Source organism: Anas acuta, chromosome 11 (assembly GCF_963932015.1).
Source record: "Anas acuta chromosome 11, bAnaAcu1.1, whole genome shotgun sequence".
Lineage (NCBI taxonomy): Eukaryota > Metazoa > Chordata > Aves > Anseriformes > Anatidae > Anas > Anas acuta.
In genome coordinates this window covers 20,264,919-20,289,302 of record NC_088989.1, presented here as the reverse complement: position 1 = coordinate 20,289,302, position 24,384 = coordinate 20,264,919, and the positions used below count along the sequence as shown (strand labels likewise).

The following is a 24,384-nucleotide window of genomic DNA, read 5'->3' as shown; positions in this document are numbered from 1 at the left end:
AAAGATGAAGGCGCAGTTTTCTTGAATGGTACACATCACTAATGCCTTCAGAAGAGAGATAACAGTGGCACTAATATTCACTATGAGTAACTGTTTACATTTAAAACATATTTAACTTTTTTAAACAATGTAATGAAGACATGCTATGAGTGGACACAACGTTGAAAAACATGGAGAGCAGAGTGCACTAATAGCAGCCTTCACAAGCAAGGCATGAAGGTTTTGATTCTTATGTGTGTTTTCTGTGGGTTTAATTTATATATATATTAAGATTGTAGCTTCAAGTACTACTGGAGTTTTCCAGAACAAACATTACATTTTTAGTATGCCTAGTTAAGTTTGTAGCTTTAATGACTTTAACATCCTAGTGTTCAGAATTGCTAAAGAAACTGTGTTTTCCGCTTGAGGACTGATGAAGCCAGCCTATTAAGCTAAACTCTCTGTGCTTGTTAAATGAGGAGAGCTGGGAGAGCTCTGCGTTTTGAATGCGTGGGACTGAAATGTTGATTTTCTTGAAAGCAAAGGGCAGACAGCAATTCCGCAAGTTTCTCCTCGCTGCAAACGACTACACGCGGTGCAGTGACGTTCTTTAACAGGCAAGGACAGGCTCGAGGTGGAAACCCACAGAAGTAGCTTCGCCTGATGGGGTTTAAACGATGGAAGAGCGTGAGCTGGAGACAAGCCTCTGCTCCGAGCGGCTGTGAGAGGCCGCGGGGCAGCGAAATGGCGCCCGAGGCACCTGCGCGCTGCCCCCCGAGCCGCCTCCTATCGGCAGGGGGAGCCGGCGGGCCCCGAGGCCGGGCCGGGCCCGCCTCTCCGGTGGGGGCCGAGCCTCCCTCGCTGTCTCCTGCCCTCCGCCCGTCCCTCCCTCGCCTGCTCTTTCTCTCCGCCCTCCCCGCACAGCCCCGTCGAGGCGCGCTGCTCACGATCCTCACCGAGCGCCGCCGCCCCTGCCCGGCCCCAGGTGCCGCCGCCACACGACCCCCGCTGCCGCCGCCGATTGCTGCTTGGCCCCCATGGAGGACTACCACAAGCCCGACCAGCAGACGCTGCAGGCCCTGAAGGACACGGCCAACCGGCTCCGCATCAGCTCCATCAAGGCCACGACCGCGGCCGGTTCGGGGTGAGTGGGGCGGGCGGTGCGAGCCCCGAGAGGGGCTGCTGGGGGCTCCCCTTTTCTCGCCCTGTTTCCCGCACAGCACTGAGCGGGGGGGGATGGAGCACCCCGCGGCGGGGGCGGGCAGCCTCCACGCAGGGCAGCCGCGGCCACATGCCCCGTGTGTCCCGCAGCCCGCGTGGCCGTGCCGGCGGGGTCCCGCGGGATGCTCCGTCAGGAAATGGCGGCGGGCGAGGCGCGGAGCGGCGCGGCCCCGGCCCGGCCCCGCCCCGGGCGGCGGCGCTGTGGCCGTGCCGAGCCGGTGCAGGACTGAGCACCAAAGAATTCGTGCCCCGGGCGCAAACGGTTTCTTTTTCATTTCGTGCCCGTCAGTTGGAAGTAATTCTCCACAGAATTTCAAGTGAGCCCGAGTGGGATTATCTGTGAAATGCCCGCGGTCTCCAGCGGGCGGTTTATTCAGGCCTCTGGACAGGATTTAGCCGAGTCTCTGATGTGTGCAGATTCCGGCGTTATCCTTCCTTTGATCGTGCTTTACCTATGGAAAAAAAAATATCTGCAGACAATCCACTTTGGCTCATGTAAAATTAAAGCCATTTTTTCTGCTTGAATAATGCATTTGAGTGCTTTCACGTAGAATGTGGGCCTTTCATATTCCATCTTGTGGCAATTTCCTCCCTTTGGATGTCTTTGAAACTGGCTGTAGTGTGTGTTTTTTTTTTTCTTACCCCCCCCCCCCCCCCCCTTTCCCTTTTTTATTCTTCTCTACATAGCTGAAGGAATCCTTTGGACGCTGAGGTTTCTGTGAAGAAAGGTGGCCTGGGAAACATTTCCAAGCTTTCCCTTTGAATTGCCTTACACTTTCCATTCTGCGTTGGGCATGGGCTGCCTCACGTGGCTCGTTCTCAAAGCATGCAGAAACTGAACTTACTCATTCCTTTTCCATGCAGCAAGTGACAATAGTGCTTTGGTTCACTGTGTAAAATGGGGTGTTGGTGCACGAGGGGCCTCTCAGTCAGCCATAGGAGTGGGTTTTTACCAAGCAATAAAAACTTGGTTTGTCCAGCCTGGAGAGGAAACTGCAGGACACCCAACAATTGCTCTTTGATTCTTGATTTGATTCAAAGCTCCAATGTATAGCAGATATTATACAAGCTTATGTGAAATTACTGATAAGAAAAATTCTGATACATCTGATTAATATAGCTGAGGCTTCAGTCTTGCGGTTCTACTATGTATTGTATGCAGGCCACAGATATGTGTGTTACTGATTCTCTTATCTACAGGTAAAATTATCTCCATGTAGCCGGATGTGAAAATAAAGAATGAGGGTCTTGCCACACCATTTGCTTTTCTTCTGTGGTTCACAAAATTCAGAAATCTGGTATTAGCGCCATTCTCCCAGTACTGATGAAGAAATGGTTAAAATAGCTTTGCTTGAGCTATTTATTCCTGTGTTGTACAATACTGAGTACTCCTTGCACACGGACATTTCATTAATCACTACAGCTTATTCTAGCTCTACTTAGAGTTGTGTAGAGTCTGAAATTATTACACAACCTGATAATGAGCAAGTTACAAAAGATGGGCTCTGGAGGAAAGATAATGCTGTCAAGTTATATGTTTTATTAATAAATGTAAGATTTGCTTACCAAGATGGTGTCTTATTGCGCCTAAAAGGAAAAGAATTTCAGAATCTGTGGGAGCATTAGGCAAATGACATACATTTCTAAAGCAATTAAGCATTATGAATGTGTTTTCCAAATAGACAATGAGCTTTGTTTGAAGTGCTAGCATAGTGTAAGAATGTAGACAGAGAAGTTTGATTGCAAGTTACATTTAAATAGAGGCTTACTCTTGAAAAAAAAAAAAAAAAGCCGTGTCATGCTTGCATTGACTTTTTCAAGGAAACTAGTATTTGTTAAAGGCGTAGTGTGTAAAAGTGACAGAAATACTTGCAATAGAAACACTTCAAATGAAAGAGAACCTGCCAACTTCTGTCACAGAAGTAATTTCTGTAAACTGTGGCATGTGTTGCTGGAAAAATGGTTCAGTGGTTGGTAGGACAAACCAGTTCTTGCAGTCTTTAGTTGTGTTTTATTAAAGAAAGTATAGCCTTTGTCTGGACAAGGGCTAAGATACCAGGGAATATGGTCCTTAAGATGCTCAAATATGTAATTAACTATGATGAGTCCCTTATTAGCTGTAGTGGAAAAATCCGGTAAACTGGAAACAAGTGCCTAAAATGCCTTAGGTGGGGAAAAAACTTTATTAATTTAATTGTAAAGATTGAACATACTTGCTTTTGGGTGTGGCTGAGCTTTCCTTTTAGATAAGCAGTGCGGACATTTTGATCAAAACTGGTAGAGTACCTTTTGTAGCTAATGATAAACTTCTGCAGTTTTGAAACAGTGTCTGCTTCCTAGAATTAGATGGCTAAACTCTTGAAAGCGGAAGCTGCCAGAGTTTCTTAAGAAGCAGTTAAATTTCATAACATGTGGTATGATCACTTGTTGCAGATTTGCTTGCATATTTTATCTTTGTCTTTTACTCGATATTCCATTTTAACGTTCTACTACAGTTCTCCTCAGATGAAATGACTAGGCATGTGTATGTGGAGATAATATAAATTGATGTTAAGTGGAAAAAAAGTTCTATTGTGTAATTATTTTACTCTTTATTTCTGTGGATCCAAAATTTCAGGATTTTAATTATTTTTTTTGTTTCCTATAGAAGGGCTGTATTTCAAATTTAAGGAAGTTCTATGGTAGAACCTATTGGGCAGAGAAATGTACTCATCAGACCATTGCCACAAAGTTCTAGGTTGTTGGTTAGTCAAGAATATATGCGCAAGATAGTGCGAGAATAGTGGTGATGAGTTGCTGTATTTTTCTCCCCAGTATGAGTATGCCACTAAGCCTAACTTTGTTAGGTTTAACAAGGAATTTTTAACAGAATTTGTTAGGAAATTATGAATTAAAATTGGAGCAGTTGATCTAGTTAGGATGGCTATATTTAGCAAAATTATATAGCTGGTTTTAGAGTGATTTATGGTCTGTTATGTCATTAAATTTTAGGTAACTTCTGTTAGTAGGAATTCATTTAATTAACTATTAGTTTTAACAAGTTTTTTTTTTTTAATTTTCACATCATTTAATAAATTTTCTACTTTTTTTTTTTTATTTTTTCTACATGCTACCATTTTAGGTTGTTTAAAACTTTTTTTACCAAGACCAGGAGTTCATAGAAGTATGGTTAAGTATAAAGTTAATAAAATTCAAGGAATGAAAGCTTTAAACAAGCATGTAAGGCTTATTGATTAACTCAAATACATATTTACTAATATGTTTGAACCATGGTTTAAAGCTAATTCTTGTGGTTCCCTGTGTGTGAGTACTTACTAAGGGATGGACACTAACCATAATTCATATTTTGCTAGTGTTTTGCATGTTTTTATTCTCTTATTATTAGCACTGTTGGGGATGTTGGGAGGGAAGGTTTATTACTACCAGAAGAGGATATTGTCATTAAAGTTCTAGTGAAAGCGTTGTCTAATCCTAACATGCATGGAAAATGTACATGTGTAAAGAAATGAAGTGTGACTTTTTCATAGTAAAACTGTCCTGTATTACAAAAAGGGTCTAATGTTTTGAAGAGTATCATGTTAAAGATAAAAAAATAAATGTTGGCAGAAGAGAAAAGTGGGGCGAGAGTGTTTTGGTATCAAAGCTGTTGTAGGTTTCTGGAGCCGTAACTCTCCAACTGTTCATCACTTTCCTGTGCTTTAGAATGATCCTTTTTACACCAGGAAAATCTGAAGAAAAAAATGCTCCTTTCACATTAAAAAAAGATTAAAAAACAAACAAAAAAAGCAATAACTCCCTGTGTTGCTTTAGAGTTCTATTCAAAGTATGTGAAAACCCAAGGCTGATATACTGAATAGGTCAAGTAGGGACCATCTTCAAGGTAAAAAAGAACCACAGCAATCATTATTTAACTTACATTTTTTTTTTATTTATCTACGTTACTGTATGCCCTTCTGATACACTTAAATGAAATATATACATTGTGTTGGAATAACTTAGTATTTGCCACATGGAAAAAAATCATCATATAATTTTATATTTATTTGTTTGCTGTTGTATGGCATATCCGCATCTGAAGGGGGCCAGTGTATTTCAGAGGCAGGCTACAGTTGAAGTATTCATTTGTGTTGCTGCTAAAAACTGTTGCAAAAGTTGTCTCAGATTGCTCAGTAGAAGAGAGACTGTCCAGCTATTTCTAAATCTTTAAACCAATTAGTTTGATTTTTCAAACTTATCTAGATGTAAATTTGGAAAATGGTGGTCCTTCTTTTTGCCTAAGATTAACCAAATTGGTATTTTATAATGTGTATCTGGATGTTTATTATTTTAATAACAAGCTGGAGATAGTAGATATCTGTGTTCAGTGTCAACAGATGAAATGTGAGAACTGTGTATTATCTAGTGACTTCTCTAGAAGTCAAAATTCTGGTTCAAACACTTCAAACAGTGAAATAATGAATCATTTGAAAAAAAAAAAAAAAGTTATACAGTTCCAAATGTTCCAGAACATTCAACCCCAGTTAATCTTACATTGCCAGTTCCCGCCTGTGCAGCGAGGCCTGAACATGTCATGGTGCCACGTGTTTAATTCCTTCATTCAGCGAGTGGCCAAAGTACCTCTGCGTCAAGGTGAATTCTTGCCTCAGACAAGTCAGCAGGGTATGATTTGGGGCACGGGGTGTGTGCTGCTTCCCTGCTCCCTGGTCACTGATTCAGGTGCTGTCCTTTGTCATGAAGAACAGAGAGCTCTAAAAGACGTCCTTAATCTGTCACTGGCATCTGTCTTTAACATCCACTTTAACTAGATAACAAGGCTCCTTCATCTTAAAGTGCAAGTGATTGGCATTGGGGTAATGGTAGATGGGATGGGTTATCACAGATGCTTTAGGCTGTGTGTTTTAACGCTGAGGGGTAGAGGACTGGTAAAGTGATGTTTTCTTAGGATCACATCTTTAAAACAATAATGAGAAGTGGTAATCTTGGGTCTGTCTTGACTTGTAGCCACCCTACATCATGTTGCAGTGCAGCAGAGATTATGTCTGTGCTGTTTTTCCATACCATGAAGTACAAAGTGCAAGATCCCAGAAATGCCAGCAACGACCGTTTTGTTCTCTCAAAGGTAAAATCCTAACTGTTATGCTATATGGTTGCTAGTAAAGAGCTGTCTGTAAATCACATTGATCTGTCTTCCATGACTTGCACTTATTTATGCTTGCATCCACTGACAAGTCTATTGTAAATGTTTGAGAGCTTGGAATGTGTTTACTACAGAAATATAAAAGTTGGTAGAGTTAAGTTGTAGCATAACTCAAAAATCATTAAAAAGTATCTCTGCACTGTGTCTTGGCTTGCCTATGTTAAGTTGTTCTGATATTAAATAATAAATGTTATCATGTTGTCTATAAAACCTATCAGGAAATTCAAGTCTGCTTTATCTTGGCATAGCTAATTTTCTCCCCAGTAAGTCACAGTTAGCTTTTGGGCTCCACTTGTTAAATGCAGCCATACTGTTATTAGTCAGAGCCCCTCACATGGTGGCTTGCAGTAATACTGCATAGCTGATGGTGTCTGTCTGTTGTGTCGGTTATAGCTGTTGCCACTTCTGACTGCCTTTCCAAATGAAGTAACTGGGTGAGAAGCCCATAGCTAATGTTGAGGAGCTAAAACGATAAGACAGGATAGCTTTATCTGTTTTACCCCCTCAGATTAAACAGGATTTCTGCCCAGAGTTGCTAAATGGCTTCAAAACTGTGCGTGCTTCTGCTGACTCCTAATGGCTCTGTGGTGAAATGTGGCTGCTACGTTGTAGTTGTCCAGATTAATCTAGCCACAGGGATCTGATTGTATAAAGCTTCACATTTTGCTGATTGGCATGCCCTGCATCTTGCCTTGCACACTTGGGTACTGTGGAAGTTTTAGTGGGATAACACTTTCTCAGCCATCTGCTTACTGACTGAATGACCAGCGCTCTGTTCTTGAAAGTGCTACCTAAGCAAATTGAATCAATCAAGGTGTTTCATTTTGATATCAAAACTGATTTTTGCAATTGGACCCACATGACTGAGAGACTTCCTTGTTCTTCAAAGTTAATTTTCTTGAGGATGTCCTAAATGGCCCTTGAGTGCAGCATTCTCTGTACCTTAACTGCAGTCAGATATTTGGGCTACTTTAAGCATGGGCACTGAGCACATGGTAGGAAGCATCAGAGTGTATGTTGTATTGTAAGAATGGTTTAGAATTTGAACCCATTTTGGTGGACCCAAGAAGCTGATTATAGACCTCTTCTGCTTTGTAGACGTTTATCTTGTTAATAGGATATTGTGAAACTTCTTTTGCTTAAAATTTGTGTTTCCCTCTAGGGTCATGCAGCACCAATTTTATATTCTGTTTGGGCAGAGGCCGGCTTTCTACAAGAAACAGATTTACTGAACTTGAGGAAAATTGATTCTGTCTTAGAAGGACACCCAGTACCAGTGAGTGCTTGTAACCTTTGATACAACATGGTGTTTTCTCAAAAAATAAAAAAATAAATAATAATAATAATAAAAATATATATATATATATATATTGCTGCAAGTCTTGGTTGCCAGCTACAGTGCAGGAAAGATAAAGATTTCCATGCAGGTGTATGTTGATATTTGTGGCTTCACAATTGAGTCAGGTTCCAATGAGTGTGCAAAAATAACCTTTAGTATTCTAGTAAACTTCTTCTGCAGTCCTGTATGACAGTATTTTCTGTTTATAAAGGGTTGTATAAAATATGTCTGTTTTTGCTCTATAAGAAGTTTTGAGGTATTTTAAGGGTTTATATCCCATTTGGTTGACTTTCCATTTCCAATCAGTTCTTTCAATTATTTTTTTTATTCAAAATTAACAGTTCTTAACTGTTGCCATCCCAGGCACAGTTTAGAAATCCCTGAGCTATAGGTAATACTCCCTCTCAGAGAAACTAGTTAGCCTGTGACGCTGACCACTGAAGTACATGCATAGCTGGGAGAGGGGAAGAGTGTGAGGTATGGAGGGACTTGCACTATACTGACATGCCTGAGACGTTGAATTTTGGTATATGTTGAACCATCTCTTGCTTTTCTGTTTCTCGACTGTAAAATAATGATTGTCTTTTTATTATCAGAGACAAGCATTCACTGATGTGGCTACTGGATCCCTTGGGCAGGGTCTTGGTGCTGCGTGTGGAATGGCATACACTGGCAAATTCTTTGACAGAGCCAGGTAATTCCATCTTCTTATTTCATCATTATAGGCGTTCAGTGGGAATGTTTTGTGAAAATATAAATTTATTTTTACCTTGGAGGGGGAAGGGAATGGGGAATCCTTTATTTTGTTTTTCTCCTTTCCCAAGTCTTAACTTAAGTCTTAATTCAGGTTTAAAATAATAAAAATACACCCTGGTAATTATGAATCCATCACTAGTGAAACTGGGAAAGATTTGGAGGTTATCAAGAATTGGTGCATCTGCTCATTCGTTTTGTAACCTGTCAGCAAGGTGATGTTCCTGCACAGAGAAGGCAGTAAGTTGCTGGAGCAGCCTCTAATTTACAGAGAGTAATTGATAGCAATTTTGAGACTTGTATGCCTCCCCTTAGAGGGAAGAAATAAAGTGGGGATGCATTTGTTCAAAGTCAGATGACAAATAATGGACAACATGGATCTGGATGAGGAACTGTTACGGTCAATAATAGCATTACTGAATCATAAAGTCAGGCTTAAAAATGTTACCTGAAAACCACTTGACTCCATAGAGGCAAAAATGACTGCTTCTGCCATTTGTTTTGTGGACAAGAAAAGTAGATGTCTAAAGGCAAATCTGTATGAGGAGGAAAGTAGCCTCATGTAGTTGATTTATTTTATGTGACAGTTCTAGTACATTCAAACGTAGGCTGCCCAGTTAATGTGCCCTACACTTCACTAGCTTGAAATCATTTGTGTGAAAGATGACTTGCTGATTTTAATTGAATTTAGCAGATGCTACGTGTGGGGGAAAAAATTAACCAGTGGTTACTTGATGGAAGAAAAAGGTGATGCATGCAGTAATGGGGAGAAGCTTGTGTGGACAGAGTTCAGATCTAGCTAAAGGCAGGTGGGATTTGGATCAGAAGTCTGTAAGAGCTTAATGTCTAGTAAAAAAAAAAAAAAATAATAATAATGGCTATCTTATATTTGGTTTTAAAAAAGAAATCTTTGAAGCCTAACATACTATTCCATTTTAATTTTAATAAATAATAGCTTTGTCATCCAAAAAGATAGTGAGAACAGAACTAAAACTCAGGACTGAATGCCGTAGAGGAGATCAGGCAGTAATCCTGCAGAGTTTTGCCTAAATAAACAGCTTCATTGTACACATAAGTAGTGTATAAAATAGTATCATTTGGTTTTCTCTTTCCTGTATTTGGTTACGTGACAGGTGTTAATATGTAGCTAGATTAACTCCCAATTTATAGTTTCCTGAAATGAAATTACTGACTGACCTTCCAGGGAATATATACTAGGAATGAGGAAGCAGGCGTTTACCTTTCATGCATTGTCAATGGCCTTGCTGAGTCACAGTGACAGTGTTGAATGGCCCTGTTCATTCAAGCCTTGTAATAGGAGGCTTAAAACCTAATTTTCTTAGAGAGAAAAGTTTGAAAAAGTATCTCTCATCTTAAATATTTTCTTGTGTGTAACAGCCCAGAAGTACTTTGATTTGTCTAAGGTTACATAAGGTTATCTGAAGTGAATCAATTGACCAATATTTGGAATAAACAAAAAACCTCTCACCAGGAACTGTTAAGAGAGATTTTGCTTTTGATTTAGTTCTGCTTACGCGTCAAACCATGTTTGTTTGTTTTTAATTTCTTTTTCCAGCTATCGAGTGTATTGTCTGCTCGGAGATGGAGAGTTATCTGAAGGCTCTGTTTGGGAGGCAATGGCCTTTGCTGGGTTTTACAAGCTTGATAATCTAGTTGCTATATTTGATGTTAACCGTCTTGGACAAAGTGACCCTGCACCTCTGCAGCATCATGTTGAAATCTACCAAAAACGTTGTGAGGCCTTTGGGTATGTGATTGGAAGAAATTCAGTATGCTCTTCCGTTTGAAACCACGTTTTATTTGCCTTTTTTAGAATTTTTAAAATGCACTTTCAGCTCTAAAGGAAACCAACACCAAGAAAGATGGTCTTTCATGGTTGCTGGTACTAGTAGTCTATATTTGTGCAGCAGGAACACTAGAAGTGTCAGAATTGTTGTTTAGAGGAAAAATACAAGATACTCAGATAAGTTTGTTAAGAGGATCTAGTCCTAATGACAATGAATACAGATATAACTATCTGTGACCACAGGTACTGTCTTAGCAACTAGATCAGAAAAATGGGCATAAAAAATGTTATTCCCAATAGAATTCTTTGTATGGGCTTTCTGTAGTTTAGAAATGTTTATTTTTTATGCAGATGCAAAAATCCATGACAAAAAACAGTCAGATAAAATATCAGCCATACAAATTATGGTGGAGCATTTTAATGGTTTTATTCAATTTTCATTGTTGGCTTTTTGATTGCTAGATGTGTAATTTGATCTTGTATTTAAAAATTGGTTTTATTTTTGAAGAAATGTGGGATAACTTAATGGATTTTGACAGTAGCTGTTAATCTGTTTGTGAGTCATATGGCCTTATTTAAAAAATAAAAAAAATTTAAAAAAGATATTTTATCTTCGCAAATGAATGCTAGTTTACATTTCTGCCGTGTTTCGGGTCTCTTAAAAAGACACTGCATTGGAATTAAGTTAGTATTCGTTATTGTTGCTAGCTACCAGAGGGTGTCATATGCTAACACCATTTAGAAACAGTTGATCTGTTTGTGTTCTTAGCTGGCATGCTATCATTGTTGATGGACACAGTGTGGAAGAACTTTGCAAAGCCTTTGGGCAGGCCAAACATCAGCCAACAGCTATCATTGCAAAAACTTTTAAAGGCAAAGGCATATCAGGTAATAAACCATCCACTGTTTTGTGTATAATACGTGTACTGCAATAATGATGCAATTGTTTAAAAAAATAAATTGAAGTCTAATATCTCATAGATTTGCAAATGGTTATAATACTAGCACTTTTATCACTTGGTTATATTACAATGCATTCTGAAAAATCATAATTCTACTCTATTGGTTTCCCTTTTTTTTTTTTTTTTTTTTAATTAAGGACATTAGATTGGCCCTTCATTGGAACCAGGCAAAGATGTGACTCAGATCTTAACATCAGCCAGCTGTGTTAATTGGGCTTTTATAGATGTCCAGTTTCGGAGTAGGATTTCCTCTGCTGTCAGCTGTACTTGTATGCAGAGACTGCTGTGAAACAAAGAGAGTAACTTGGTCATAGAAGCTCCATGCTCCCCATTGCAGATAACGAGTCTGCTAGTTACCAGCCAGGCAGTATAAAATGCACAGAGAATGAGGGATGTCACATTTGCAGTTTTGATAAAACTTTATGAGACGTGGTACATAAGACATCTCGTCATATTGTAGGTTATTTCATACGATCTGATGTGTAATTTTGACAGACACAGAACACAGCACTTCAAAGAGTTAGCAGCATAGGTTAGCATAGGTTAGCAGCTCTACATTTTGGAGTTCATGGGTCCTCTGAGATCCTTTCATAGTTTTCATGTGTTATAAGTCTTAAGTAAATGTGATATTCTAGTGGACAAACGATTATGCATTTGAGCAACAGTGTGTAAGAAGTCTTTCAAACTATACTTCTTAACAGCATTAGTGCTTAAAAATGATTTTGGCTCTTGGAGGTGAGGAGATCTATGCTAGCTACAATGACATGGGCTGTATGCATATTCAACCTGTCAGACCACCATGATTCTGTTCAGCTACAGGATTTAGCAGCAGAGTGTGGATTCTTCTTTCTAATCAGCTAAAAATTATTAATAGCAAGGGTGAATCTCTTGCATCCTTTTCATTAAGCAAGCAAGCAAAAGCTGTTATTCCTAGTCACTTAGTGAAAAACATATCAGCCTGAGAGGTGATTTTACTGTTAGTGCTAGGTGCACAAACAAATGAGTCAGCAGAAGCTATTAAAGCTGTAAAACTGCAGGGCTTGTTTGAATTAAACAGCTTGGTTAATTGTTGTTTGAAACTTAGTTTTTGTAGTACTAACTGCTGCAATTTCATGTTAACTATTCACATTGATGGACTGGATATTTGAGGTACCAATTTAAAAAGTTTCACTAGAAGACACTGGAAGTTTGTTGTCAAGAATGGTCACTAGTCTGCAATGTTTGGAATTTGACTCTTTCTCTGATGTGTTTGAACATGTTTTTATTAATGCAGTTGAATACTATTGTAACTGCTTACAGTAGGAATAAGGAAATTCTTTGGAAATGATATTAGAGTGCCATAGTCCACTGCTCTTTTGTCATGGTAAAATCTGTAACTAAAAGATTAAATATTTTTCTTATTTGTAATTAAATGTGCAGGTGTTGAAGATAAGGAAAGCTGGCATGGAAAGCCACTTCCAAAAAACATGGCTGAACAAGTAATTCTGGAAATAGATGAGAAAATCCAGAACAAGAAAAAACTTTCTCCTGCTCTCCCAGAAGAAGATGCACCTGTAGTAAATATTAGAAACATTAAAATGCCATCTCCACCAAGTTACAAAGTGGGAGAAAAGGTACTCCCTTCTTTTCTCAAAGTTTGACAGATGTCTGAAGCATAAGACTGTTTAGTGGGTGACAAGAGAATTTGTTTCCCATGGTATCCTTTGCCACGATTTCTACTATTCAAATCTTCCCATCCAGTTTTTAGTATCCTGGTACATACCTACCTATGTGGTGTGACACACAAACATTCTACTTGCCAGGTATTGAAAGGATATTTTAAAATAGATTCAAATCACTCTGTGAATTTGTGATCAGTGTCAGTTATCCAAACCATTTTATGTGTAAATAAAATAAAAAAAGAAGCACTGCAAGGTTCATTGAATCTCCCTGGTTGGAAAGCAGGAGCAAAAATACTGGTTTGTTGATTTTGTAGACCTGGTTGATAGAGACCTGTCTGGGTAAGGTTTTCAAAAATTTCTAGCTGCACTGGTAGGGAGTTGCTGGTTTCAGCATAGATACGTGTCCTTATGCTTCACTGTTTTCCTTTATTTACTCTCCTGAGGCACGCTTCTCAAATGTAGTTATCATAGTGTTAACACTTACAATGAGTTTTTGTTTTGTTTTAATTTTATGTGCATACATTCAAGGAAAGATGAGAAAAATGAGTAAACAAAAGCTTCTAAAACCAGAAACTTGTAACAGTACTGCTATACTTTTCTTTTCCTAGTGGGCTACCCGCAAAGCTTATGGTGTTGCACTTGCAAAACTGGGCCATGCTAATGATCGAGTGATTGCTTTGGATGGAGACACAAAGAACTCTACTTTCTCAGAGCTTTTCAAGAAAGATCATCCCAGTCGCTACATTGAATGCTACATTGCTGAACAGAACATGGTAACTGGTCTCTTGTTTTCGTGAAGTACTGCTATTACACAGCAGGATCTGGAACCGTTTAGTCTGACTCTTCAGAAAGTGAGGTTTAAGTTTTTTCATATGTGTGCTCATGGATACTGAATTTTAATTAATGCATATGGAAAACCTAGGCTGTGGCAGAAGCTTGCAAATGTAATACAAAAGGAGTGCTTCTAATCAGCCTGTTCTAAGTCTTCCATTGTCTGTCTTATTTTTGTGGTCACACTGTCTGCAATTCAGCAGAGTGCATGGAGATAGCAACATGTAAATTATAGTAATATTTCCTGTGGTGTGATTTGCAGAGGGTCAATTCTGAAGAGACTTTTTAGGCTTTTTTTTCTTCACAGGAAATGGAATACCACAACACAACATGACAGTGAGCTCTATGCTAGACTGGGGTATGAAGGTGAGGACAGAGAAGTAGTTAATAAAAGTTGGCCTCATGTCATTTGTACAGAAAGGACTAATATTTGATAATCTGTTGGACTGAGTCAGTTGCCTCTATATGGTTCACTGAAGCAAATGAAATTAGAGACATAAATTCAGGCAGAAATGGGTTGCTGTCTTTAATGATTTATAGCTCAAGAACCCGTGGACTGTCTCTTGCAGATTTTATGCTAGGGCAGTTTCATGAGCGTGAGTCAGGCATTTTGTATTTACATCAGGCTGAGAAAAATCTGGCCATGAAGGAACATGTGTAAAATAAATGCATGGGGTAACTGTAGAAATAAATAATTTAATAACCTGGTTCTACTTTCCATCCTGCTGAAGAAGGGTCCTTCTAGTAAACACCAATCTTAAGTGATATGGGTGAATCCATTCCCCATTTAATAATGATATTTTTCATCTGCTGGAGATAGTCAATACCATGTACTTTGAACTGGCAGCGTAAGTCCTTGATCCAGGAGAACAGGGAGGAGGATGGATAAGTTTTAAAACTCTGAATGGCTGCTTGCTGCAGATAAAGAGAAGAAGCTGCTGCCAGTAAGGATCAACAATACCAGGTAGCAACTAAGGCCAGGAGTAGAAATGCTGCAGAACAGATGCTGAGAAAGTGAGTTGCTTCTCTTTCCCTTTTGGAAAGGTCAGTGATTAGGAGGAGAACTGGAGAGAGGTTTTTTAAGTGTGTTGAGGGCTTCTTGCTAAAGTCCCATGGATGATCTCTTGGAAACTAATAAAACTTGATAAATTAGGAATTCACTGTTCCTGTACGATCTCCCTCTTTTCAGGTGAGCATTGCAGTTGGTTGTGCCACACGTGACAGAACTGTTGCTTTCGCCAGCACCTTTGCAACCTTCTTCACACGGGCATTTGACCAGATCCGCATGGCTGCCATCTCTGAGAGTAACATCAACCTCTGTGGGTCACACTGCGGTGTTTCTATTGGTAAGGGCAACCTGGAGTTACTTGCTAGTGCTTCCCATTCGTTTAATGATGTGTTTAGTGGTCAAAGCTGAGTCCTAAAGCTTTTTTAAAGATTCATCATTCATAAAGCTAGCAGTAGAGCCATTTTTGGGAAGCAGTAATATTTGTAATTTTATATCGAGCACAATGCTGCATTTGGAAAGAATGAGAAATTTCAAGTCTGCCTTAACTTGTCTTTTTTTCCTCTTCTATCAGCTTGGCTTGGTAAAAGTAGGACTTTTCCCTACAAGCCTGAAGTGCAAAGCAATACAAAGGAGTCTGTTGAAAGTGAGGAGCTTTGGTTCCTTTCCATCTTTGCAGTGGACTTCCTCTGTGATGGGAATAGTCACATGGTTATACCTCTTAAAACGAGAAACTAAGGGTACTTGTTTTTACACAGATAGTCTTGCCCTCAGATCTCAAAAACACTTTACAAAAAAAAATATTTTTGTATTATTCTGCCTTTTAACATCACCAGTTTTAAATAATTGCTTCAGTCTATCTCAGTATTTCGTAATACTGGAGCAGCAAATGTATTTATTAAAAAAATGTAAAAACATTCCAACCAAACAGAACTTAAAATGCTAATAAAACAGGAACTGTGAATCTGTTATGTAATGCAGGAAATTGGCATTACCTTCTCTGGTCTTTGCCTTCCTGTCATAACTGTTTAATGCATGTTAGGTCATGTTAGGGTTTGCTTTTGGTTTGATGAAGGGAAGGTGGTTTTTTTTTTTAATGAAACCTGTAAAGATCATCCAAGAAAATAAGACCAGACTTACAAACCAAGAAGGAAAATGCCAATAAACATTCATGCTTGAAATATTACAAGGTATTTGTGGAGAAAAAGAAAGAGGGAGAAAGCTAATGAGGGTGGTGTTCTTTGCATACATCCATTTTGTAGTTGATTTAATGGTTTTGGCTAGCAGTATGGCTTGCACAAGGGATGGTTTTGTTGTTCTTGCTTGTTTGTTTGAAGCAAATTAGTTGGCCTGGCCTGTAATGTTGGTAAAGCTATACGGATTTAAAGATGCTATTAATATGTGTAGTCTCATCCAGAACTTCAAGCTTAACTTGCAGTGGTGTAGAATATGCTTTAGTGAAGGAAGCTGTAAGTAGAGTATATCAGATTATGGCTTCTATATGTCATTAAGGGAGGGATTCTATTACAAGCCTCTTTTCTTTTTAAAATCAGTCCTCCCACCTCTTCACAGTTGAGTTCAATCCAGTTTAAGTCTTTTAAGCAGCAAAGGGTGTTGGTGCACAAGCCAATTAGCTTCGATCTTTCTTCATTTAAGAAGATGAAACTGCTTTGGGTTACCTGGATTGTCTCCTAGAACTATACTTCCAACTTTGAATTTTCAATGTTTGAAATGTTTTGCTGGGAGCTGTGATTGGAAAGTGCATGCTTAGATTTATAAAGCTGTTTGAGTTACAAACCTGATTTTGGCCTCAACTCCAGCTTCCAAAAACCCAAAGTGTTGCAATGGAATTCTAAAAGAATACTACAGAGAAATCTTTTAACTGTTAGAAAATTCAATTTTAAATGGAAGGGTATAAGTTAAGTGTAATTCTTATTAGAACTTCAGGCCTGCATGGATTTCAGGATCCTAACTAGAGCTTTGGTGAAAATTGAAGAATTTTTAATGCAGTTCTAGGGCTTTTGCTGCTTTGAAATTTGACCCATGAAATTAATCAGAGAGAACTACCACAACGACCTTAACAAAAAAACGCGTTTAGGCTGCCAGGTTTACATTCTAGTTGTTTGATACTGTTCATAGTACGCACTCAGGTTTTGCTTAAGCTGTAAATATATGTTTTGAGGATATAATTGAAATATTATTATTTTTGAGCTTCATTATTCTCAAAATTATTAAATTGGGATTTTTGTCAAGATGCATGTGGGGCAGAACTCAACTTAGTGCTAGTTTGTGAATTACTGGTATGAATGGTCAATGCTATTATTGTTGGCACTGCAATAGCAAAAGTGGAACAGACGAGCATGAGTGGAATATTACTTCAGGTAAGGTACCTGTTCATTTTGTTCTTTGTAATTTCATTATTTTTTTTTCTATGTATGCATTTGAATGCATTTCAGGAAAGAAAAATCCCCTTGAATTCCAATTTGTTTGGTCAGAGTGCATATAGATTTAAGGACTGTGATGCTGGAGATACTTTTTTTGTGACTGAACGACGAGACTCTTTTTCTGGTTCATGCATACATTATTAATATTATATAATGTCAGAGTTCAATGACTGATTTCCTTAACATGTTTGAAGCTCTTCAGAGTTTTGTGCTGCTCTTGTTAAAATTCTCTTCTCTTTCCTCATGAGCTCGGCCTTCTTGAGTAACAGGTAGTGGGCGCATGTGGGAAGGCTTCTTGCCCTGCTTCTGCTTTGCAGGCTGTGACATGACTGGATTCAGAACTCTGCATGGTTACTTTGGAACAGTGCCATTCCCAAAGGCCCTTGGGAGGGGGTTGTGGGGGTTGTTTCTTTAAGGGAATTGATGGCATCCAGCATGCTCTGTCTAACAGTCCTTGTCATAGATTTGCAATTCAAGCCATAAGATGCTTGTATAGTTCAACAACACAGGCACCTCATTGCTCTTCCAAAAGACATTCTAAAGTATTAAAATATACGTACCCTTCATTTAATCTTGAAGTAAGCCTAAGAATTGGTGTAGTGTGTAGTTGTAGCAAAGTGGACTCTCCCTTTCTGGTGGTACACATGCAATTCTCCTTTCACATTTCCAGCAGATGAAATCTAGAGTAACATAACTGACAATTGCAAATTTTGCTTGTAAGGCTTCAGTACATGTAAATCTGAAGATACTTAAATTCCTGTGACCTACTTTCTATGTCTGTATCCTTCTCATTTTGGTTGTCTGCCCTTTGTGTTGTTTTATTGTTGCACTTTATTTTCCATTTTTTCTTTATAACCCCAGTTCTCTTTCCTTTTAGTCTTTCTATCTTTATTTACTGTTTAGACGGTTCCAAGTTTAAGGAGAAGATGATTCTTTTCTCAAGCAGGTAGACTTGCATGTCCTGTGTGTGCCTGATTTTATTTTTACATACACATATGCATAGTACTGGTTTGCACTGAACCTCATATTGAGTGATTGTCAAACTGCACTTATCTTTCTGTAACCCTGGTTAATTGTTTTTAGGTGAGGATGGGCCCTCTCAGATGGGACTGGAGGATCTGTCCATGTTCCGAGCTGTTCCCAATGCTACTGTGTTTTACCCTAGTGATGCTGTAGCCACTGAAAAAGCAGTGGAAATAGCTGCCAACACCAAGGTTTGCATCAGAGAATTTGAGCCAGAGAATAATATTTTATCTGTACTTTCTTGTTGCTGCTGGCATGTTTTTTCAATTTCTCTGTCCACTTAAATTGCTTCAAAGTCTCCAGCGTGGCAGTGGGATGTTTTCTTTTTATGGAAAGTTGCAAACATTCTGCTCTGGCTAGTGCTGAATGAACAGTGTGGAATGCTGTGGGCCATATCTGGGGAGATGTAAATGATTACACAGTGATTGCAGCTTGGGTCTAAATTGGCTCAGAAATAAGGGCAAGCGTTAACTCATGTTGGTCTTTAGCAAACTTAGAAATTGTACACTCTTAAAAAGATATCTCTGGCATCGAAACTGAAGCTGGATAAGGAAAGATAAATTTGTCTTGAGGAGTTTGATCGTCAAGTGCCTATGAAAGCTCAGGAGTCAGGTCCTCTACTGCTATCTCACACTCAATGTTTTTGGAGCTGTTGAGAACTGGTACTGACACTAGTTGACAATCTTACTGGTCATCTTTTTCTCCTTTGATAACAATGGATTGTAGTTAAACTGGGAGATGGCTAAAGAGGACCAACAGTTCCTATATGGCCATGGCTGGATGCCTGATTTCTCATATTTAATTCAGCTAATTTGTCATAGTAATGCGCAAACATCATTGGTAGCACTGGGTCAGATCCCCTTGATTGTTACTTCTCTTTGCTTCCATAGCAACTTACCTTGAGCAAGGAATCTGAAAAATTTCAGTCATGCTGGTACAGCTTTTAAGGGGAGTAGTGTGGAAATGTGACATGTAACAAATGTGTTGAGTGGGCTGTGGGAAAAAAGATGAGTGGAAAAAAAGGTAAAGGATTGTAGAGCAGTATGAGGGAGAGATTAGATCTGAGTAGTGGTTTGTTACTTCCTTTTGGAAGGACATCTGAATATTAACTAATGAAAAGTATATTTCCTTGCTTTCAGATGAGCATTTCTTCCTTTGCTTTAAAGCTGCTAGAGTAAAATATGCACGTGTATGGAAAAGATCTCAGATTCTAATTAACTCAAGTAGGATTCTCCATTTCCACGAGAGAACAGAAAAGAAATTAAGATCTTTGAATCAGAAAGAAGACAGTAAGTTACTGGCATGTTCTAAGAAGAGGTGAGGGAAAACTGAAGAGTGAAGAACAGACGATTAGAAAAAGTCATTTTGCTGCATTTTTTTCATTCAGAATGTCAGTGCCTTTCTGTTTTTGTAACTCATGCTTTCTTTGGAAACAGGGCATTTGCTTCATAAGAACTAGTCGTCCTGAAAATCCTGTCATTTACAACAACAATGAGGACTTCCATATTGGACAGGCAAAGGTAAATATTGTCTAGGGAATCAGAAAATGAGAAAAAAAATATGCCAAGTTATTTTCTGTAAAAGCCTCTTTCCTTCTAAAGCATTCTAAAGCCAAAGCTTTGATCTCTTAATAAAATTTCCAGAAATGGTAGAAACAACAAAACTTATGAAAAATGCATGGAAACATTTTCTTGTAGGTGGTCCTGAAGAGTAAGGATGACCAAGTGACTGTGATAGGAGCAGGAGTCACGCTGCATGAGGCTCTGGCTGCAGCTGAGCAGCTGAGAAAAGGTGATCTTTTTTTTTTTTTTTTTTTTTTTTTTTTTTTTTTACTTTATCATTTACTACAGCAAAGAAATCAATACTGGTCAACCTAACTGCTCACCCTTTGTACTGGTTAAATATCAACTACCAAAATGTTACAGACAGCTGGTCACCAGCTAGCTGATAAAGTGCAATATGGTGTATATATATGCCAATCTTGCCTAATGGAGTAGGTTTTAGTTGGCTTAGCAGCATTAGTAGCTATGAAAGTTGCTGGACTGGTCAGATCAAAGGTCTCCTTAAAATTGCTGTCCTGTCTGAACGCACTCTTAGACAGAATTTGGAGAAGTGTATAAGAAGCAGGAGTGGTCTCTGCTTGGGTGGGCTAGTGCACCAACATGATCAAATGCAATCAGACTGGGGCCAGTTAACGCACAGCTTGCCAGCTGCTCTCACACAGTGCTGTCAATACACAGTGCATATGTGCAGATACGGTTCACTGCTAACTTGATTTTTTGAATGAACGTATCAACATTTAGCTAGAGTAGGAGGTGAAGATCCTGTGACAAAGAAAATAAAAATCCTGTGAAATAAGAAGAGAAAGAAACCATGAAAATCTACCTGTGAGTCAGTGGCCTATGCCCAGGAAGAGATTACAAATAGTAAGAGCTAATACAATTAATGCTGCCTTTGGCTTAGGGGTAGCTTTGTATTTGTACAGATATTGTCATGTCCTTGAACCACCAGGCTTAGGACACTTTGAAAGTTTTATTTTTAGATCTGTTATTTTGCTGCATTTTCCATGCTTTGCAATGCACTGCTGACCATGAAATCTCTGACAATGGAGAGATACTCCCTTACTGTAGAGGCAGCATCTAATGCCTAAAATATAGTGGCCACAAAAGAGCCTTCAGTCACAAAACTGTCACCGTAGTGTAGCAGGGGGTTTCTGTGCAGTACGCCAGTTCCTTACATCAGTAAGGGTCAATGTAGTGATTGCTGTTCTGTATGCATCTTCAATGAGTAATCTGGCCTGCCTGTCAGAGCAGGACCAATGCTGATTTTTGTGCTAATTTAAGGGCGCTGTAATCAGGGCTGGGGCAGCTCAAATAAGTATACCTGTGAGGTGGGCAGCCTGCAATGGAGAATTCAGAATGCTTACAGATTGAAGGAGCAGGAAGAAGTTGTGCTTGGCTTGACAGTAAAATTAAAGGTAAAATAAAGGTCTGGAGCTAAAAAAAAATAAATGCAACAGTCTGAATAAGAAGGATTTTGTGGTGGATGGATCCTGCTCTTACATTTGGGAAGGCCAGTTCAGTTACTGCTTTGCTAATAGGCACTCATATTGACCTTGAGTCGCTTATCCAAGGCCTTTCTGTCTCCGTTTGATCTGTGGAATAGTTGGATATTGCTATATCACAAGGAGCACCAAGAAAGAATACATACAAAGATGAAGGTTGGTTGGGTTCTGTTAGGCAAGCCATTAGTACAAATACTTGGGAGTTAGTGTAGGCAGCTTTCAGAATAGCTCTAGAAGATTACAGGCCTGTGCTGCTTTTGTTGTCTTACATAGTCCAAGGCCAAGTTGCAAACAACTTAATTGTATTTCTGCAGAAAAAATCTTCATCCGGGTGATTGACCCCTTCACTATAAAGCCCCTGGATAAGAAGACAATACTTGAAAATGCAAGAGCAACCAAAGGCAGAATCATCACTGTTGAGGACCATTACCATGAAGGTGAGCTGGGTCCCAGAGGTCAGAGTGCACACCACAGGCCCCCAGGGGTTTGAAGTTCACAGCTTCTGATGAAAGAGAAAAGCATGAGGCCCGCTGCTGTGGTTCATTCAGTTAAAACAAGAGAGGTTTTAGCCTTTTCACATTGCTGTTATGACTGTATGTTGACAGGGCTGAATGCTTTCTAAGGTAATGGGTTAATCAGAATTGCGTTTATGGTTTACTTAGCTTTGTGTCCTTCTGTACACATGATGCAAGTGAAGTCTTCATTCCTTTGTTCCCAGTGAGAGTGAGAACAGCCTCAGAATAGCTTTTACAGCAGCTGTTCTGCAGGATGTTAAACTGTGAGAGAGACCTTTGCTATGCACATTTCTTAAGCTTTCCCTTTGTCCAATAGCTTGATTCCAGCTGTTTGGTTTTTTTTTTTGAAATCAGATGGTTTTGTCAGTTTCAACAGTCACTGGGAGAAATTTCTCTCTTGCTCCTTCACCACTGTAAAAGAACAGATCAGGGGCTGTGAAGAACCAGAGCATTGTGCATACTTGCTGGAGCTGTTTTGTTCCTGCATTACAAACCGCCTGCAGGCTGGCTCAGAATCTGTCACTGGCATATGGTAGTGTTCTTCACCTGAGAGCAAAAAGTGCATGTATGCATGCAAGAAAATGATTCCCAAATAATCTTCAGATAAAAAGCTGCTTGGGAGTAGTCTCTATTAGACTCCCTCAGCTTCTGCACTGGGTTCTTATTTGCATGAATAAAACAGTTCCTTTCCACTTCTGATGATCTGTGTGAGGATTCTGCAGGACCTTGTTTTTAAGAGTTGATCATCTGCTTGGGAGCTGATCATCTGTTCAGCTGCTCTGCTGCCTCTTGCTCTTTGACATGACTTTGTGCACAGGTTTTCAGGGGCCTGCCTGTGCACACATGTCTTGTGAGGGTGAGCCTGCACGCAGATAGAGAACAGCTGCTGTGAACAGCATGTCAGGCTTTCCTCTCTTGGGGGAGCTAAAGGAATTAGGGGGGAAAAAGAGCATTAGTAGATACTGAAGATATTTACTAATCGATATTAGGAGAACGTTATCCTCCTTCAAGGTGAGTGCCTCTCTTGCCAGATCTCTGAAGTGAGCTGGTATTTCCGTAAGTAATAATTACACCATACTTCTGTTCCAGATCATAGAGGGTAATTGTGTTACTGAGCCTTATCAATTCTAGCTTATCTTTCAACTCTTAATGAATATTTTACTGCAGATTTGCAAAATGGCGAAATCCCACTGAGGTAATGAATCTGTGATTTACACTGGCACAGCTTTCTGTATATGATGCAATCAAGGAAGGTCAGGTGTACACACATCACAAGCCTGAATGCATTGCAAGCCCACATCACGCTGATCTTAGCAGCCGTGGGTGCCTCTGGCTGGAGGCTGTTTGGTTAAAGCACAGTGTGCCCATAGCTGGGACAAGCCCTGCATGTTCCTGTATACACCCTAATTGTAACGTAGCCCCAGGATGTCTCTCCTGTCAGGTTTTGGAGCACATGCAGCCCTGTGCTTTCTTGTTCACTAGTATTCCCGCTTCCAACATCTCTTCTGCTGCCACGCAGTTCCCCATTGCACCCTTTGTCGTTGTGACTGACAGTCACACTGAGCACTAAGCAAAGGTAGTGAGTGGATTTATTACACAACTCAGCTGCCTAGTGGCATTTACAGGCATTATGAAAAGATGGAGCACATAAATGTGGTTGAGCTTGGTGGGAATGAAGACTTTAGGCACATCAGGTATATTTGTAAACGCTCTCCAGTCTAAATACATCTTAAACCTGGCCCTCAGTTGGCTGATGCTGAAGTGGTGAGGGATTCGTGACCCTATGCCCATTAGAGGTATATTTCTTACTGCCAGTTGGTAAGTACTTCAGAAATGTTAGGCTGGTTGTCCTTGGAACGTCTTTAAAATACAGAATTGGTTTTGTTGCATAACTGGAGGACTTGGATAGATATTGTGACTGATGTTTCTTGTAAGCATATGAATTGGGGATTTAACTTGTGTAGACCTGATCATATTTAAATTTCTAAATGCCTTTAAAATTTTATTTACTTGACCGTGGGCTCAAGAGAAAATGTGTTAGAGCAGGCTATTGAACTTCCTTCTCTGATTGTCTGACAGGTATCCTAGCCCCATTTCTTCTGTCTAGATCCTCTTGGTACCAGTGTGCCCTCCAAGAGAGCAATTACAGCACTGAGCTTGTAAACAGAAAGACAAAAAAAAAAGTGATCTCTGATTTTTTGGTTTTGATTTAAAAGCAATCTGTATGTTGCCCATTGAAGCATACAGATCTGTGTCCTGTTTGACTTTTTTTTCATAGGTGGCATTGGAGAAGCGGTGTGCGCTGCAGTAGTGGGTGAGCCCGGTATCACAGTGAACCGCCTGGCTGTATCTCACGTACCACGAAGCGGGAAGTCAGCTGAGCTCCTGAAGATGTTTGGCATTGACAAAGATGCCATTGTGCAAGCTGTTAAGGTGGCAGTGTCCAAATCGAGAAATGCGGAGTAGCTTGAAGCATCTTGTGCTATGTTACACAAAAGCAGTGTTCAGAGAAGTACTGTAAGTTTAAGGCAGGCAAAGGTGCTTTATGTAGAGTTCTAATAAAAATACCAGCTTAAAAAACC

The 24,384-nt window shown here is 39.5% G+C and overlaps 1 protein-coding gene across 1 annotated transcript; it reads left to right on the top strand.

The window, feature by feature from the left end:
- Positions 1 to 858: 858 nt before the first annotated feature.
- TKT (transketolase) lies at positions 859 to 24,384 on the top strand. The gene is made up of 14 exons (XM_068694019.1): positions 859 to 1,123; positions 6,202 to 6,319; positions 7,560 to 7,673; positions 8,333 to 8,430; positions 10,066 to 10,257; positions 11,066 to 11,184; positions 12,678 to 12,871; positions 13,528 to 13,692; positions 14,940 to 15,096; positions 18,284 to 18,414; positions 19,660 to 19,743; positions 19,921 to 20,014; positions 21,602 to 21,724; positions 24,081 to 24,384. The coding sequence occupies exons 1-14, from the start codon at positions 1,017 to 1,019 to the stop codon at positions 24,266 to 24,268; spliced, it is 1,884 nt and encodes a 627-aa protein (XP_068550120.1). The 5' UTR covers positions 859 to 1,016; the 3' UTR covers positions 24,269 to 24,384.